This window comes from Cyprinodon tularosa, unplaced genomic scaffold, assembly GCF_016077235.1.
Source record: "Cyprinodon tularosa strain WSP-4 unplaced genomic scaffold, ASM1607723v1 ctg63, whole genome shotgun sequence".
Taxonomy (NCBI): Eukaryota; Metazoa; Chordata; class Actinopteri; order Cyprinodontiformes; family Cyprinodontidae; genus Cyprinodon; species Cyprinodon tularosa.
In genome coordinates, this window is record NW_024039374.1 from 2,453,976 (window position 1) to 2,473,331 (window position 19,356).

General features: G+C 35.4%; 1 protein-coding gene across 2 annotated transcripts in view; it reads left to right on the forward strand.

Moving 5' to 3' along the window:
- Positions 1-15,983, forward strand: part of efna5b (ephrin-A5b) — a 137,379-nt gene extending 121,396 nt beyond the window's left edge. The window contains exons 3-5 of one of the 2 annotated variants that reach the window (XM_038308157.1): positions 6,879-6,944; positions 8,444-8,521; positions 11,796-15,983. In XM_038308157.1, coding sequence (XP_038164085.1) covers positions 6,879-6,944; positions 8,444-8,521; positions 11,796-11,920 — 269 coding nt within the window. In that variant the 3' untranslated portion in view covers positions 11,921-15,983. The remainder of the gene's footprint in view (positions 1-6,878; positions 6,945-8,443; positions 8,522-11,795) is intronic. The other variant, XM_038308158.1, reaches the window with a different exon arrangement.
- The last annotated feature ends 3,373 nt before the right edge of the window (positions 15,984-19,356 follow it).

Genomic DNA, 19,356 nt, shown 5'->3' on the forward strand with positions numbered 1-19,356 from the left:
ATGTTGGTCTCAGCTTTGCCACTATTTTTGGTTTCTGTGATTGACAAGTTAATAATGAATGGAGATGGATTTTGTTTTGGCTAATTATTTCTTCTTATTTACCCTCTTCACTTTGGGATAAAAGTATGTTAAAAATGTGCACCCTATGGTTTAAAGAATGCAGGGAGAATGTATGCTTGCTTTTCTTGTTTATGAAAGGGGAAAAAAAATGTCTGCACTGCTTTAAGATGCAAACATCAGCTCTGTTGTGCTTTTCATAGGCTGAACCCTAGCTAATGTCTTTATTCAAGTTGATTTATGGTCTTCTGCTACCAGTTATATTAGTTTGGTTATATGATATATTGTAAGGCATCTGAACAGTGTGTTTTATATTGAAAATTGACTAGATTGTCAATGATTATCCTGTCTTGGTGAATATATGGCTTGCACACTCTCGGTGCTTTGTCTTCGAAATGATGCATAAAAAGCCTGAAAGCTACTCTAAGTGACAATTTTCTGAACGTCGTAAACCCCATCTTTGAATTTTAATTCTAAACACGGAACCCTTATTTTGTATCTGGTATGGGATTTTTTCGTTACAAGCAAATGTGTTTTTCTGCATGAAATTTCAATTGCTATAAACCTTGGCTTGGGCTATGATTGAAACAATCCTCTACCTAAGCTGTACTGAGCCCACCTGTTTGTTCTCCCGTAATTGGATTCTGCTTCATTCCATTTGCCTTAATGCTGATGCATAATGCAGTGGACCGAAAGAAGCAGCCACTACTAATCAGTGGACAAGGCGAAGAGGAGTAGCCAGACCATCCCCTTTAGTTATCTATCCTTCATTTTGGGACATATTATATAATTTGTCTTTTAAAACAACCACTTATCCATGCCGTGGCCAGAAATATAAAGAATGTAGATTCTGAAAACAGAGCAACAAGTGCTGAATATGATGATGGAAAAACAAAAATCTGTCAGCAGGCAACCTTTTAATTTAAAATAACTAGGTATCATTGCAAAAGTTCTCTTCCTGGATGTAGAGTAAAATAAAGAAAATATCATTACAGCAAATGCAAATCATTTTGTTTTTTCCTTTTTTTCTGTTTGTTTTTTGTTTAGTTTTTTATTATTTGTTTTGATGCACCTATATCATATTAAATATAACTAACTTGCAGACTGCTTTCTCTAGTAATAACTTGCATATCAAACGTGTTGTTAGTGTAACAAAATCAGTTATACACGGAGTTTTCAGTTATCAAAAACTACTAAATTTATTACGTTGAAAACAAGGAGTTCACCAGTCAGGGCTGATTAATTATCATATTAAATTCAACCTGGAGAGCCTCACACAGAGAAAAGCTGCAATTAGAAAAATGTTTATTTATACAGGTAACACAATCATATTCTTCATAAAGTTTCTGTCTAAGGAAAACCAGCTGATTGCAAGGACTCATTGTCTCTTCAATGCCTTGCACTGAGCATGCACGTAGTGACAGTGGAGAAGAAAACTCCCTTTAAGCAGGAAGAAACCTTCAGCAGGAACAGGCTCAGTGTGAGCGGTAAGCTGAGACTGACTGGGGTTCAAAGAGACAGAAGCAGATAAAGACATAAATGAAGTAAGTTATTTAGAGCTTTGGCCAAAGCAGAAGACTTCAATGCTGTGAATCGTTACGCTTGGATGAGTAACCTTAAAGGATTAGAGTCGTCTTTCCCTGGGCCTGGACAGTGGTGGTAGAATAAGCCAGAGGGTGAGTGGGACTAAGAATAGTCTGGGAGTGAGGTAGGAGATGGGATGGAGGTGGGTGAAAGTTGCTTGCGTGCGTGAGAGAGAAGCTAGGCCAGGAGCTAAATAAAGGGGATCTTGAAAGATGATTAGCTGATGAAGATGCAGCTCCAAGTTGCTTGGCTGGAGCTGAACGAGGGACATCGCAAGTGGTTCAGGTGAAGCTGATAAAAGTTTTCCATATTGAATTTTTGCTTAAGCTTCATTTACTATCGTCAGCCAATATCTCATGCTTCTTAAAATAAAAAGTGCTTGAGAATATAGCGACTTATTGTTATGTTCTGTTTTTTCTGTTGCAATTTATAATTTCTTTCTATAGTTTTCTTTACTTTTGGACTCAGAGTATAACATTTTAAAAAATCACAATGCTTTAGCAAGCTGCTCACCATGGGAGGGACTTCCACATGCTCTCTGCCTATTGTCATCAAACCCATACTTCTCTCATGATCAGCAGCCTTTGCTAAGTGGCTGGTGTCGATGGCTGTGACTCAACTCAACCCACAACGATGATGAAGATACAACATGTGGAAATTGTGTGTGTCTGTGGGTGTGCATTTCTTACATCATGAGGACCATTTTTCTATAAATCATAGCACATTGTGGGGACCAAGAGCTCGAGTGGGGACCAATATCTGGTCCCCATGGGTACAAATGCCATTAATTGTAGGATTTAGGTGTGAAATGAGCATGAATAGAGGAAAGGAACAAAGTGGAGCACTACAAACAGAGACAAAAATTGTGTAGGTGCTGCTGTGACTCACTGAAAGAGTGATGGTCGCCAAGGTTCATTATTGTGTCATCAGGTGCTCCCATGTGAAATAATAAGGACGAATTTCCCTCTGTCCTTTCTTCCGTCCCTCACCTCCTCTCACGGATCTGTTGATTACAAACTGAGGCCCGATAAACAGCATCTGATTTCAGGACATCTCACTTGTGAGTGACATGTCATGAAGGGAAGGGTAACAGCTGATGAAGTGACAAAATTAAAATGATGACAGCAAGGTCATGAACTTCATGGGGTGTAGAGTGAGCTGGAAGAGCTGCCCTGGCGACACATTGAAATGCAGGGGATTTAGAATAAAGCTGTTATTTTTATGAAATAAAGGTAGTTTGATGTATAATCATGCATTGCTAAAACCCAAGAAACACCCTCATCTCTGACCTTTTCTGTAATCAATCATTTTCTCATTGCATACATTTAATTGTTACTCTGGGCAACCTTTTCCGAAAGCCTCAACACAAACGGAAGGTTAAATAATCAAATCTAATTAAAATATCATGAAGCTATTGGAAAGATGGTATGAAAAATATTTGTGTAAATTTTAGCTCTCAGACCTTTTCTTTCCAGTGAATTCTATCTATCTATCTATCTATCTATCTATCTATCTATCTATCTATCTATCTATCTATCTATCTATCTATCTATCTATCTATCTATCTATCTATCTATCTATCTATCTATCTATCTATCTATCTATCTATCTATCTATCTATCATCTATCTATCTATCTATCTATCTATCTATCTATCTATCTATCTATCTATCTATCTATCTATCTATCTATCTATCTATCTATCTATCTATCTATCTATCTATCTAATATATATTTATATATATATATATATATATATATATATATTTTTTTTTTTTTTTTTTTTTTTTGCAAGCAGAGCTATTTTATCTGAAATGGCAAGGCTTCTGAAAGATGTCCATTGCATAAGCATTATGCATTGGTGTTGGCATCCTTTTAGCAAAATTTTGCAAATTGAATGAACACCTTCAGATGCTAAATTGGATCAGCTGAAAGGACACAGCATTGAGACATTCTCAAAATGATTCAATTATCCTTCAGGATGCCGTTTTAATTTAGATTCAAGCATGAACAGCTCCATTATGCTGAGTTAACATTTCTTGTTTTTATTATTTATGAATAGATTTAAAAGAAAATAATTTCCAGGTAAACATCTTGGTCTTTTATCAGTGCTTCGTGTTAAGGTTTAAATATACCACCCAACCCTCAGTATGAACAGACATTTGAATGGGTTCCATTCTAAGCAGGATTAATAAAGGCCTGTGTGCTACTATTTGTGTATGCCAATGAGTTATAGATAGGCATAGATAATTGGAGACTGCTATCTGCTTTGAGAATTAATATTGCTCCTTGGAAAAATATGTATATGTGTACAACTTTTTCATATTTTTCATTGCATAATTATAAAGTAGGATTGTAGCTGTTTTTTCATTGCTTCAAAAATAAAACTTGAAATGTTTAACAAGTCTTCTGAACACGTGAAGAGTACAACTCTATTGAAAAACCACCAAGGTGAGAATAAAGCTCTGTAGACTGAGACTCTGGGCAAGGAAAGTATTACTCTGATAAATCAACAATGGGTTCATGGAAAATCTGGAGGAGCTGCATGGAAACACAGCTTTTACAAGATAGTTTGTTGAAAACAAAGCTTGTCATCCTCATTAGTAAAGTAGTCAAAATATGTTCGTTGTTGAAAGAAGACCATATAGAGAATGTAGCAAACATGGGAAACAAGGATACAATGTTACTTTTTGTAAACATGTAAAGTGCTGCATTTAAAAATAAACGCTAAACATTATACTGGTAGTGGCACTATGGCGAATATGGGACAGCTCTTCGTTATATTTGAGAAAATAACTCAGAAAATCTAATGTAAAGGATAATTTCTGAAGAAAAGCTGTGAGAGGATGCAAATGACTAGAGACTAATGTGAAGGTTATCTTCAGCCAGGAAAATGGACATAGACATGCAGCTTTAATTCAGATAAAAAAAAAATCCTTAATTCAACCTCCAATCTCTTGCAAGGCTTGACTTATTGTTCAGATATGCTCTCCAACCAGTCTGACTGAGCCTGAAACGTTTGAGGACAAATTGCCAAAAAGGATGTTCTCTAGTTTTGCAAAAATGTTTCTTGCTGCTTAAATCTAAACATGATATCAGAAATATAATTAATTTCTTCTCCTTTATAAATTTCTACCACGATAATTGTTATTCATTCTTTGTATTTCTTACACCGTGCCTAAATATTTATAAGATGTACATAGATAATGCTGCTACAATTCATTGAAATTTATCAGTTATCAGGGACAAAATGTTTTAAAAGAAAGCTACAAGGGGCTGAATATTCTTTTGAGGGGCTGCATGTCAATTGGGAGAGTCATAAAACAGACATTGTGTGCCAGCAAATAGAAAAAACAAAAAAGAATATCAGGCAAAAACTCCCAAGAGAAAACATGTAGATAGATCAGTAGATTTACCGTTTGGTAATGTCTGATAAGCAATGAAGTTGCAGCTGGAAGAGGCACTGGAACAGAGAACTAACATAACCTGGATGCTTTTATACTGTGGGAAGACCAAACACTTCACAATTTGATATGAGGTCCTAACCCAAGATGGTGTCCATCTGGGGTTACACGTGTTCTAAGATTACACGTTTGACCCCTGTCCTGGTCTGCAAGAGACAGCACCTGCTGCCCCACCACAACACCACTAGTGGTCCGCCACTCATACTTGAGACAGGAGATATTTTTAGTGAATTTAATAGAGCCCCTTTGGTGACTAACATTCAGTAGATTCACACCCCATAGACCCAGCAGGAAGGGATCAATTTCCTGACATCAACCACAAGCCATCAACATGTGCAGCAAATTGTATCCTACCTGTGTAACTCTCAGCCATGCGAAAATATGTCAAGGTTCTTTTAGAGGGAGCTATGTCAGTGTATATTGCCTTGCAAAAGTATTGAATATTAAACCTATTTTGCCACCTTGAAACCACAAATACACAAATATTTTCTCAGAATATTCTGTGATAAAGCAACAACAAGTGATACATAATTAAGAAGTGAAATGTAAATAACACATTGTTTATTTTTATACATTTTAGTAGAAATCTGAAAGGTGTGCTGCACATCTGTATTAATGCCGCAGTATAACTTAATGCCTCAAGAAATCAACCCCTCAGAATAAATCCATCTGTTAATGAAGGTCGGAATAGTTTGGTTAGGAAACAACCTTGCATTTAAACAATACTCAAGAGGCCAATGATAACTCTGAATGGGTATTTAGAGATACATAGCTTAGGTGGAATAATCTGTAGATTGGACAGCTGATCATCATGACTAATTTTGTAAAAGCTTATGGTGCTGTTGGGAGATTAGACTAGTATTAAACCTTTTTGCCTGAATCCAAGGCTGTATATGACAGAAAACTGACATTACAAATCACTCTGAGAACAAGGACTGTAGTACGCAGTAATGGCAAGCACATGGTGTGGGGATGCTTATTCTCAGCAGGAGAAATCATCAAATTTCACAGGAAGCTGGACCTAGCTAAATCCAAGGCAAAACAGGCAATAGTGAAAATAAGGTGTAATAGGCACATAGCAAAATCTGTTGATGAGAAAAGCTGGTAGTGTTTGTAGTTGCTGGTAGTTACACCCCTAAAGAATTGCTACAGTACTGTTGAATGAACACTCAACATTTTAATTTGACAATGTTAAAACCATGTTTAATGCTGTTTTTTCCAATTATGCACTACTTTGAATTGGGCTTTCATATGGAATCAAAGAGAAACAATAAATTCTGTTGTAGAATAATAAAACGATAAAAACATTTAGGAGACTGTGCATCTTTCCCTGCCCCTGTATATTTCAAAAACTGTTGTGCAATGCTCTCCCTTCTTTTTCTGTTTTAAATCATGCCTATACTTTGTAAATATGGTAATCCTTCATGAGCTGCTGGAGGAAATAGGGACATTCCGATGCAAGAAAGCTTTCTGCTTTTTCCTACTCATCTGTAAATTCTTTTGAGCTATAGTTATACAAACCCCTCATGGCTAACCCCATTTAATCCCCTTACCAGTCAACATTGCCTATCACAAAAAGGTTACATTTCCTGTATAACATATAGTGGTTCTAACAGTTGTCTGCTAGATTAGATATGTATCACGAAGCATTTCTTATCAAGCAAATCTTTAATTAAAGGGAGCATGCTGTATATGCACATGGTGGTAATCTAACAATATATTCCTTGTTGACCTGTCTCTGTTTTTTTTTTTTTTTTTTTTTTTATGTTTCAGCCTCTACAGTGGCTCCAAACGGGAAGAAAACATGCCTAAAGCTAAAGGTTTTCGTCCGACCATCAAGTAAGTGTTTGTTTGCAACAGAGGGCCGGATCTATCAAAGGTTTGCGTGTATTAAAACGTGAGCTATTTCACTGCGCACGCTAAAAAATGTACAAACTGATCTATCAACAGCGTGCTAAAAGCATTTGGTCTTTAAAACGTGCTAAATAGCGCCTCTGATCCATTTAGTACTTTTTTTGCAATGAATATGCAATATGGGGCGTTTACACGCTAAAGTGCGTCTTGTGGGAGGAGAACATGTAAATATATTAATTTAGCACTCGCAAAGTGATTTATCAAACTTGAACGCAATTTTGCTAACGGTATCTGACTCTATATTTAACACGTTTCAAAAGAAGGTGCAAATGGTCTGTATGCGTAATTGCGCACACATGGCAGCGGTAATTGTCGCAAGAAGGAGACATGGAAATAAAGCAAGGAGACGCAGACAACGCATTTTTTCACTCCGTGTAAATATTTTTGCAATGAACGAGGAAACGATCTTCAAAACTTATCGTCTATCCAGCATTTCCATTCTGGAGCTGTTGGGGGAACTCCGAATGGATTTGGAGCCAGGCACAAGGAGGACCCACGCAATACCAGATATCACAAAACTCCTTGCAACATTGCACTTTTTTGCATCTGGGTCATTCCAGCGTTCGGTTGCAGCGTGAGCTGGGATCTCCCAATCTCGTTTTTTCAGAAGTGCTGTCCGACGGGGTCGGGGTTCTCCCCCTGCGCCTGTGGAGCAACGTGCCAAATGCTGCGGGGATCTCATCCACAGTCACAGGCCAATACAAAACACCTGTTTTTTTTTTTGTTTTTTTTGTTTTTTACTGCAGCACATACCACCTTAGGGAATAAAGGTTGCCAATTTATAAATATATATATATATATATATATTTACTTATTTATTTTTTTTGATGGGGGTCACTGTAAGATTTAAATTTCTTAATGCACTAGTTTGTAGAAACTACAAACTACTTTGCCGCAAACCACAAAACGCGCAAAACCATCATTTAAATAGGGCGTCTCCAACAGTTTTGCACCTTCCACCAGTTACGCAATCACTCTTGTTAAATCACCCGCAAACCATGGTTCAGCCCCTCGCGCAAAATTCCAGTTTGCGAGCGCAAATTACTGCACGCAAAATTGGATCTTGATAAATCCGGCCCAGAGGGCTTTGTTAAAAAAAAAAAAAAAAAAAAACTTGGCTTTGTTCACTTTTGGACTGAAGATCTAAACAAATTGGGAAATAATGTTTGATTTCCTTACCTGTCTTTTATACAATGTAGACACTGTCCATAATGTTCCTTTTTACTTATAGACCTGTCTTATAATGAAACTATTTACTATTTAAAAAAGAGAACAATGATCAGATGCACGGAACTGCTCTCAATGTTGCCATTAGCTTTGCTGCTCTGAGTGTTTGTCTAAAGTTCAGGTGGTGGTACAAATGTCACTAACATGTTTGTTGCATAACTGTAATGATTTCTCATTCTCCCTATTTTCTGTTATAGACAGCTGTGTGAAAACTATAAGCACACATGACCGAGTTTTTGATGTAGATGACAGAGTAGAAAGTACGTTACCAAGAGGTTAGTATGGCTTTATGCTCCTTTGTTCTTATTCACTGTGACTTCTTGCATGTGTCTCTTGTTCATTGCCCTTTTTTCCTTTTCTGTACACAGCATTTATTACAAAGATTTTCTGTTCCTCCACATTGTTTCTTAAAGTGTTCTCCAAGACAGATTAATTTTAGATTGCAAAAATATATATATATATTTTTACATGTAACTAAATATCACTAGGTTTTTTGTAATTTGTGTCAGCACGTGTACTGTATGTATCTCCTAAGTTTTATTAAGGAACAAAATACTGCCTTTGATGGATTATCATTTTAATACAGATTTTCAGTCATTCATAGAATTGAATAATCACTGTTTGGATTATTTTAATAAAAGAAAGGTCCTGGGAAATAACAATAATCAAAAGACTGGACACTGCTGATGGCCTGAATGCTACTAACAAAGCAGCCAAGGCTTCTTCAACTCCTAAGCAGTGCTGCTGGTTGATTGCCTTTGATGCTTTAATTCATACTAAACAGAGCCCAAATAAGTAATAAGTACATTGAACTGAGCACACCTTTCAGAAGTGTGACTTAACTGTGTGACATTTTTTTTTATTATTTCAAACCCATTATCATGAAAAATACAAAATGAAAGCTTCTATTCTGTAAATATGAGTAAATGTCTCCGAAATAAGTGATAAATAGTCAACATTTTTATGAAATTGGAAGTTTTTCAGACATACCTGTAAATCAAAAATATAAGATCCTTAACATAAAACCTGATTAAGTTTGCTTTCTAACATTATAATGTTTAGATTTTGCCATAATGTCTTTAAAAAGCGACATAAAATAAATATATATCTGTCAAGTATTGTCATTTATTTTGCTGCTTTAAAAAAATCTTAATCTGATCTGTATGTGCAGAGTATATTGTATACATACTTTTAAACAGTCTGCTTAAGTCTTCATTGACCTGCTGCTCAGCTCTGCAGCTCAGCATTGATTATTTGTTGTGCTCAGAATGCACAGCATTTTATGTGCTTTACATGAGTCCAAGTCAGTCACCGGGGAGAAACCCTCCCCCATCACCTGCATGCTGCTGTTTCATTCTTATCACCAACACCAAAGAGAGCTCGCTCTGAAAATATCATAGAAAGTATAGACCTGGAAGACAAAGTATAGGAAAGTCAAAACTTAAAAAAAATTAAAATGAAAAACATTTTTACTAACTTAAGATGCTGTAACTTTTTGCTAGCTTTATTTTCTCCAGATGTGGTTTAGACCTTATAAAATGGATATATACAATTATATAGGACAATGTGTTAAAGTCAACATTCTACCACTTTTATACTTATACTCATTATTAGAAGTTTCAGCAAGGTGTAATTTATGATTTATTATCAAATTATATTGCTAACCTGAGCAACTGAGGTCTATTAAGATTGAACCTAATATTATTATTAACATTGACTTTTATTTTACTGATTTTGACAAATTGAAACATCAAAACTTTTAAATGTCAGCGTTAATAGTGTGGAATAGGTGTAGCTAACAAAATGCTAGGCAGTCAAAATGCTTGATTTATGCTTGTCCCTCTTCTTTGCTTTATACACGCATGTTAATTTTGCTGTCCTGTATGCATATTTTAAACGCAACCTCCATTTAACAGAATTTAGCTTTATTATTTGTTGCTAATTTCTTTTAACCATGACCTCTAAAGCAGTGGAACTTAAACATCCACCCAGAGTAACATTTGTTTTACTTTGTCCATCTAGTCTTCAAACTCATCTTACACATTTTTTTGGTTATTTAAACATCCTATTGTCTGGCCTGTCTATGCCTGTCTACGGTGAAACAGCCACATGGCTGCACGCAGATACTGATGCCACTGCCAGACAGACACAGGCGGCTGCTCACCTGGGAGATGAAACCTTATACAGCAACTGATGTTTAAATGGCAACTCTGACTTTCATGACATGAATCCGAAAAGCTCTACTATTGTTGATGAATGGAGCCAATACTTTTTGATATTATCTTCATCTCAAATTATAATAAATCTAAATAGGTATTCTTAATTATTATAATTATAAACTGCATATTATATGAATTAACACAGAGAGATAAAGTTTGTGGTAAGTTTTTGGATTTTGGCTCATGAAATCTTTTGCAAATCAGTTTATCATTAAATTACAAAGTTATATAAGATGGACAAGATTTATGTTATGATCTTTATGATAACAGACAGACTAGTCAAACTGATAGTAAGTGCCTTAGTTTTCCAGTGCAGGACTTTCTGCTGGCTCATCTGTTTTTTTGTTTTAATTTAATTGATGAGCTTTGCTCTGTAATCTGTCAAGAACATACTTGAGTTGTATTTCTGACAGATGATGGAGGGGGCTGCCTGTAATGCCACAGAGCCAGTCAGAATTTATCCATTGATCAATATGGCTTCTACTTGCTATGGAGAACTAGAATGCACTGATCTCTGATATTTTGTGGATGAGTGGCAAGCCACAAAAAAGTATTTTCAAAAGAAACAGGCATTACCCATGAAAACCAACCAGAGGTTGAACTAATAGGAAAAGCCTTATAGAAAAAGGTGCACAAGTTTTTTCAGTGATTATTTGTCAGCGCCAGAAACTCTTAAGCCATTTCATGTTTCTATATTCTGAGAAGCATTATAAAGATGCCAAGTTCAGTTTTTTACAGGACTTGGCACCAGACCATTGCTGCCAAAAATACTAAATACCTACTTAAAACACTATAGTATTACTTGATTTACCAGCAAACTAACCTTATATAAACCCTAGAAGAGTCTACAAGGTATTAATAGTAAAAAAGATTCAAGAAAACAAAACCAAAGCAACCTGTCACACAAAGCTGTATAAGCACAAATATTGTTCATATTTAGTATCCAATACTCTTTGGTAGCCCACATTTCTGTTATATATAAAAAAAAAACATATTTCGTTGTAAACATGCGTATAAACCATTTACATTTCTTTGAAACCAAAGGTATTCACTGTAATGCATGATCATACAAATTAACATTAAAAAAGCTTGATATACATTATTGGTCTCCTTCATGTATTTTAAGTGAAGTTTTGTGATGAATTGAATTATACAAATTTCTTCAAAGTAAAAAAAGCAACCTTTTTTTATACCATTTTAATTAGGAGATGTATATAAACAGGCACATCAGTTTATAAATAAATCACTTAAATAACTTTAGTTTCATCACAGAACAAATCAACTGATACTAAAATCCATGTTGTTTTGTTTTTTTTCTCTTGTCTCTTAGATGAAACTAGCCATGAAACAGCTGCCCCATCGCGGAGTGAAACAAATGCTGCGAAACGTCTACAGACAACAAGTTCTCTGCTTGCTTTGCTGCTGGTCACCCTAGTGGGACTCTTCACTTTATAGCGCCTCCCTCTGTACTGGAGTTTATTTACACCTAGCGTGGCCTGAGTCTACCCTAGGCTGCAGGGTAGTAGGTGGGATTTGGGTGGGTTGTATTTGCTTGATTGGGCATAAAAAAGCAGGCTTCTCAAGAAAAAAAACAAACATTTTTTTTCTGAAGAGGAATTAACTAAGAGATTTTTCTCCTTCTGTGAGTTAAAATAGTTGAGTTAGAAGTGGGAGTGAGAATTCCCCTCTTAAACATTCAACCAAGATGCCAAATTAAAATTTTTCCCACTTAGTGATTCTTATTTTCCCATGACATTTAACATTACTCTACACCATTTTTATGTCATTTCAGTACTGATTTTTAACAAGGAAATATAGTTTATAGTGCATCCAGACAGACTGATTTTCACACTGTTTAAACATTGCAAAAGCACATACAAAATTAGTAGGATTTTACAGTGTTAGACAGTTGCAGTATATACAGTTTTACATTTTAGATAATAGGTCATAGTGATGACTGTACATACATCAAACAGGAATAGAAAGTTTCCCTGATCCCTTTCAACAAGCCCTTCAGAAATCAGCGTAGTTGGGGTTTTATGTATTGGAAACTATTTCTTAAGCCAGTGGTAGAGCAGAGTTGTTCACCAATGCAACGTTTAAACATGTGCTAAGTATATGACATCCATCTCAGCCAACTCATCTACGCCGTCTTGGTGGTGGTCTCTTTCTCCTAAGTGTGATGAGCTTTTGGATGTTCTGGGTGAGCAAGTGGAGGCAAACCTCTTTCATATTAACAGGCGACTCCTCCTTTGTCACAAACCCAATAAAAAGGCCCAATAAAACATTTCTGAAAGGGTTCTGTTCACTCAGACTCACAAAGCCAAAATTAAATTGAAACTTTCTCTCCAGACACTTCGTTAACCGCTGTTAAAATCGAGAATCAATACCTTTTGAAACTTGATAACACAATTTCACGGCAGCAGTCACAGTCATTTGTGCAATGTTTACTGAGCTGGGGTGCAATTGTTTTCTCTGTTCCAGTTGAGCATTAGTCAATATTAACACTCCCATAAACATTTGCATCTAAAAGTATTTATTCCCTGGATATTGATTGTTCAAAAGGTTTCACAGCTTAAACTTTGCGTTGTTTTTATTTATCTGTTTGTTTCCATAATTATGAAATTATTTAACTGATCAAACATTGTCTTTAACCCCTCAGACAGTTTAAACTTAATTTTAGATCCAATTTAATGAGAAAAACAACTGATGTGCAAGGAATGTTTAAAAAGACTGTCCAATTTACAGTGCCACACTTTTTTTTCTTTAACGTAATTATAGCTCAGTTAAATACTTGTTAGAGGCTTATCAGTTTGATGGTGTTACAGCATTTAGCAAAGCATTATAAGGATTTATGCATAGCTATAATTAGTTGAGCTCACTTAACGTAAGACAAAAGAGAAATGCATCCATTAAATTCAAGGCAGCTCGGTTCATTCGGTTTATGTTTCCACTTAAAATCAAAGTAGTTTACTGATCAGCAGCCCACTAAACACATGGTGAGTTAGTAGAATGAGATTTTGTTTTTCATTTCCTTGCAAGGGATTGGAGTTTCACCTAAAGGTATAGATCAGGGTTTCTCTATTGAGGCTCACTTATATTAATTAGCACTTAACATCTTAAATGCACTTGGTAACTTTTTAGGTGTCTTTATTTGGTATTAATCCAGATTAAAAGGGCCCAGGAAATGAAGCTAATGTCTTTTTTTATGTCTTAACTAAACTAATATTTTTACCACTACTTCAATGGCTTTTAACTGGTTTTAATTTTTCCACAAGCAATGAATCATTTCAGAGCAACATCATTGCATTAACGTCTCACAAATATCTTAGAAACGCTTGATTTGCTTGCTTTTTGTTCTAAGTTTTTATAAAGATTCAAATCACAGAAAGACTGGTTAACTTGACAAATAACATTTACCTGATTAGTCCCACAATTATTTTCTATTAATAACTTTTTATGAATTTGTTAATGCTGTTTTAAGTGGCTAAAACCGGTACCTTTTGTCTTTTCACTGTAATTCCAACGTTTTGGTAATTATATAGGTCTGTGTTTTACATTTTCTTGATATATCAAATTAGATAGATTGGAACAGGAACAAACTGTGCAATTTTAAATGTTTTCAAATTATTTTGATTGTTCTAGAGCTTCTAACATCCCAGCATCAGTTCAAGTTAAAAGAACTTTTTTTTCTGTGCCATAGCTTACAGCAATAAGAAATGAGAGAAAAAAATATAAAAGATGCACTAGCATCAGTTGAACACTGGAACCAATTTGTTTCAAAAACCCTAGAAATGCCGTAACCAATCAGATTTCCAAAAATAAAAGCATTCCAAAAAGCACCATAGAGGTTGATCTTTATGATGTTTTATGAACCTTTAAACTTTTCTCATGCTTACATCAGACAATAATTTACAATTAAGCCAATAGTTATTTACTAGCAAAACAGATGGACTAGGAAATCCCTTTCCAATGGGAAACACACACTACTGATGGAGCATTCAAACCACATCCAAGCAGAGTAACTAACTACCTTATAAAAAGTATTGCTCTAATAAAAGTTGTAAAAACTGTCATCTAAAACTACTGTAATATTTTAGCATTTGACCAATCTGTACTTTTATATCAGATCATTACTCTAACCTGAAAGACTTGTTTCACATAGGAAGAAATTTTTTTGCACCCTGCCTCCTACCATCATTTCTTGCTGTAACTATTTTTGTCCTTAGTATGGATCACTGCCCTTTGCAAAAGTTATACTGGTTTAAGGGTTCATAAGATTGTGTTCTCATAAACAGCTTGGCCTTTTTTAGGCCAAGTTATCTTAGGATGCTACTGGTGCCTTTCAGTCTTGATAATTTTTAATGTGCTGTTAGAGTAAGCCTCTTGAATGAGCTAATCTGGATTACTGCTAAATAAAGATGTTATCAGAATTATAATCTTTAAACAAAGCCTCACTTGAAAATTCCTGTACTATGCCTTTATTTATACTGAATGTAACATTATATCAGAGCAGCATGGTGAATGCAAGTTATTAAAGATGAACAACATCGAGCAAAAATGGAACAACCACACGCCCACCTTCTACTCCCACTGCTACAGTTTAAGTGACTCATTCCTTTATAGTGTTCAATGTGACAGGCACACAGACATGTAATAGTTTGGGCACTTTTTTCTGGTTTTGAAATGAGATTGTGGAAGTCTTGGCATGGGGAGGGAAGTGTAGATTTTCACTGTGGGGATTATGGAGGCTCAATGTCCAGTTTGTGAACGTCTAGTGAGTAATGGAGACGAAATAGATGAAGAGATGCTCACACACATCAATAAACACAAGTTTGGACATCAAATATATCTCACAGAAGTGTTAAGTGCCTAAAAAATAAATTTAAGACAAAATCAGCAAAAATTAATTTGACACTACAGGACAAAAGAAAATTATTCAGTTCAATACCAAACAATGGTCTAGCACCATTTGACCTCAGATACACATACTGTTTTGGGTTTGCTTTGTTTTTATTTTGTGACTGCCTTTTTTTGCTTTCTAAATATATATTTTATTGCATTTCTGACAAAAACAACAACCTTTGCCTTCAGACATTTGTTTCTTTATAAACTGATTTAACAATGCTATTACACAGAATAGCAGCTCAGTTATGAGAGGTATTGGGAGATGAGGTCATTTAATAGGATACAGATTTTCAGAATATCACCACAGGGATATGAGCACTGCATAAAATTAAACTTGGATACTTATCAGCAAATTCTAATCAGAAACCAGTTTTAATTGTCATTTTTCCTATCCTTATCATGATTTGTTCTGCACACAACCTTAACCTGGGAAATGAGAATCAACTTATATACTGGATACTGTGTATCCTGAGGTAGACAACCATACAACATATAGTGTTAGGTTAGTATCTGTTTTGTACCTTTCTGTAGGACAAATGAAAAAAAAAGATGAAACAAACCATTGTTAAAAACTGTATAATTATTATTATTGTTATGATGATAATGATTATGACTATTATTATTATTGGGAAAACTTCTTGATGTATATAGTGTTTGATATTAAAGTATTAATTTGGTTCTTATGTCTTTTCTAAAAAACAAGATACCATATTATCTCTGGGTTTTGCGGAGTGTGTACTGTTCTCAAATAATGCATTTTGTGTGCTTTAATCCTCAATGCCTAAAGAGACCCCATAAGTTCAAACAAAAAAGGGCAAACCTGTGGAAGCTGCACACAATGGTGTGCAGTAGGCTGGAATATTAGCTAACAAGTGGCTCACCTCTTACATGTTTTAAACCAGTCATCATCTTTTCATGGAAGGATCCTGCCTACGAAAAGAAGCATTTGGGACTCGATCAGTGGCCTATTTGTACTTTTTTTGCCTTGAGGGGCTTGAATGCATTTTTTTGAACAGATTGTTGCTTTTTTATGGAAGGATCACACCAGTTTCATTATGTGGCATGCACATGTAAAAAAAATCTAAAGTTTTCAAAAACTATTTTGTTGCTGTTTTCTTTTTCATTCTGATGTAATAGATTTAATGATCGCAGTCATGTGTGTTTTTGCATCCCCCATTTGAGTGACGTCTGACAAATGTACATACCACAAGCCATTGTAAGGACATTTAAAAGTGAGATATGAGGTTTCGGGGCTTTATCCTGTGTTTTAAAAAGAAAAATTTGCCTTTATTTTCCTAAAACGACAGCCTTTGTAAGCTTTGATAGTGTTTATCATCAATTTTTTTCTATTTTTTTTCCCATCACTCCCAGTAGAAGGAATTTGAGTGGACACATCAGTGTAGACATTTTTCAGTGTGGATTTAAGTTTAAGTTTTTGTGTGTCTCATTTTTTGTCGCTGTAGTAGAAGAAAAGCAATGCATCTTTTTGCCAGCAAAGAGCGTTTCCCATGCCTTACCCCCTCAGCCTCTAACCCATTTGTTTTAAAGACACTCTTTGCCTTTGTGCTTGTACACAGAGCAGCTGCTTGCGTCAAAGAGGGTACAACAGGGCCCTTCAGTTTTTTCTCTTTTTTTAAGGAACTCCAAATCACTTTTTCTTACAGTAGATGGTGGTCTTAGATGCAGTTCAAGGATTAGAGCACCCCACCTACCAAATCCTGAACTGGGTTGTTACTGGGGTGAAGCCTATCATCGATCCATGCTCTGCACAGGGTAAAGCTTCTTAGTACTTCTTTTTTCTTTTGCTGATTTAAACACTTGTTCATTTTATGTTCTGCCTCTGTTCTACTTGTGCTCATATGACCCCTACCTACGGTCCCCTTTCCCTCACCTTTCAACTCCACTACAGCTTTTCCATCAGTGGGGACTGTTTCCAAACTGCTCTTTTACAGTATATAAAAGGACAAGAAAATTTGACAGCAAAATGATCTGTATTTGTATATACACGTGTCTGAGCAACTATGAGAACTACAATAAAACATTGCTTTGATGATTGTAATACTATCTCAATTCTTTTGTTTGTTTTTTTTCACAAGGTCTGAGTTGCAGTTTTTCTTTGTTTGTCCTAGTTTCTTTCATTAAGAGCATAAAGAACGCAGATTTTTTTTTCTGCCTTTGGCATTTTCAATTTAATTGTTTTACCATGAAAGCATACAGATGATACAAAATCTAAACAGCTCTATTAAAATCAAAGCCAGGTTTCTTGTTGCGAAAATGAAACCAGCATAAACCATTTCAAACATCAATTTTATTTCAGTGACCTTAAAATGTCATTTCCAGACATTTAGGTGTTACTGAAATAGGTATCAAGAATCTCATACAGTATATTCCAATTTAGCTAATTTAGAAACTTTTAAAATAATACAAAATGTGTCTTAAACTTGAAATGTTGATTCATATGTTATACCTTGAATGTGTTATACCTTTTCTTTCAACATAGTGAGTAACATATTAGGCACCTTGAACGATGAGACAGTATCTATGCTGCAAAACAAGATTACATGTTTGTGACTCTCTTATTTGAAGAAATGTGTTTAAAAATAATCCCCTTTTTCTATTTGCTATCTTCCAAATTCAAATCTGATTGATTGATAAAAGCCTTGTAAGAGTATAGAACCTATGAGCACATTTTTAGACGTCTTTCTCAATGGTAAGAGAAGACCAATTACCCTTTCAGATTTTTCTTAGATATTGATTTATTTTTCTAATTTTGTTTAGAATTTTGATTTGTTTCACTATACCTTGGATATTTGCCTTATGCATCTTGGTTATTTGCTTTAAGCATTATACCTGATTTCAAATCCAGCCATCCAAAGTTCAGCGCAAGAAATGACCTGTTCCGTGTTTGCACATATGCAGTGCGCAGGGTTCTGGCAAATCAGCTTGTAAACGCTCGTAGCTCTGCTTCAACAGCAGAATTGGCCCGAAAACACCTCAACAGGGCCGACTGTCTTTCAAACAGTTTGATTTTCTCCAGACCTTGCAATTCCTGATGGGAGGTGGTCTTGAGTGGCTAATCGCCCCTCATTAACACCTTTATACTACATTACGCAGGATGCACGATGAGGCTGAACTCGGCCTCATCCAAAAAATTCTCACACCACTGCCGGATCGGCCTAAAAATGCAAAAACACGTGTTAAGTGTAGGCCCAGCTTTATATGATAAAAAATTGGACTGACAAATATTGATATTAAATGGCATACCAACAATCCCATTGAATATAGATTACTCATGCAACATACTCAGCAGTATTTAGTATCTTTTGATGTGCACAAGTGTAAACTAACATAGTGAAAGCACACATCAAGGCTTCTCTCCTTAGGGTTTCTTTCCACTTCATTCTTTCCCTCTTCTACTTGAGTGCAACGTAAAATCCCTCCCTGAAGAGAAAAAACAAAAGTAACATTGTCTATAGGGATCATAATAAGAGCTTAAACCTTATTTCACATCAGTTGGACGTTAATGAGGACACCTAATAACCTTCTGCTGGACCCCATCAGTGCCATTTAGTTTCCCTTTTCCATTATCTCTGGTAATTAGACTTGATAGTCACCAAGCCCTAAGGACAAAAGGGGAAGAGAGACTACTAGAATCCACGAATGCTACAGGGCTCAGCTAAATTTATCATTACATGTAATTTAAGTTTATTTTGTGTGATACTGTTGGTAAAATTGATTTTACTACGATATTTAGAATTTAACAGATACACTATAGTAAGATAAACTGGTTTAATTTAAACATGTTATTTGTTTGCTACCTGTTCACTATTCCCCAAACTGTTTCTGAGAAGGGTTATCTGTAGGCAAAGATAACAAATATACAGACCTCTGCCAATCAGGGAATTTTGCTCCAAATTGTGATTTACGCCTTTAGCTGAAACTCGCCAATGATCTAGATAATTTGCAAATTTAATTGAATTGTT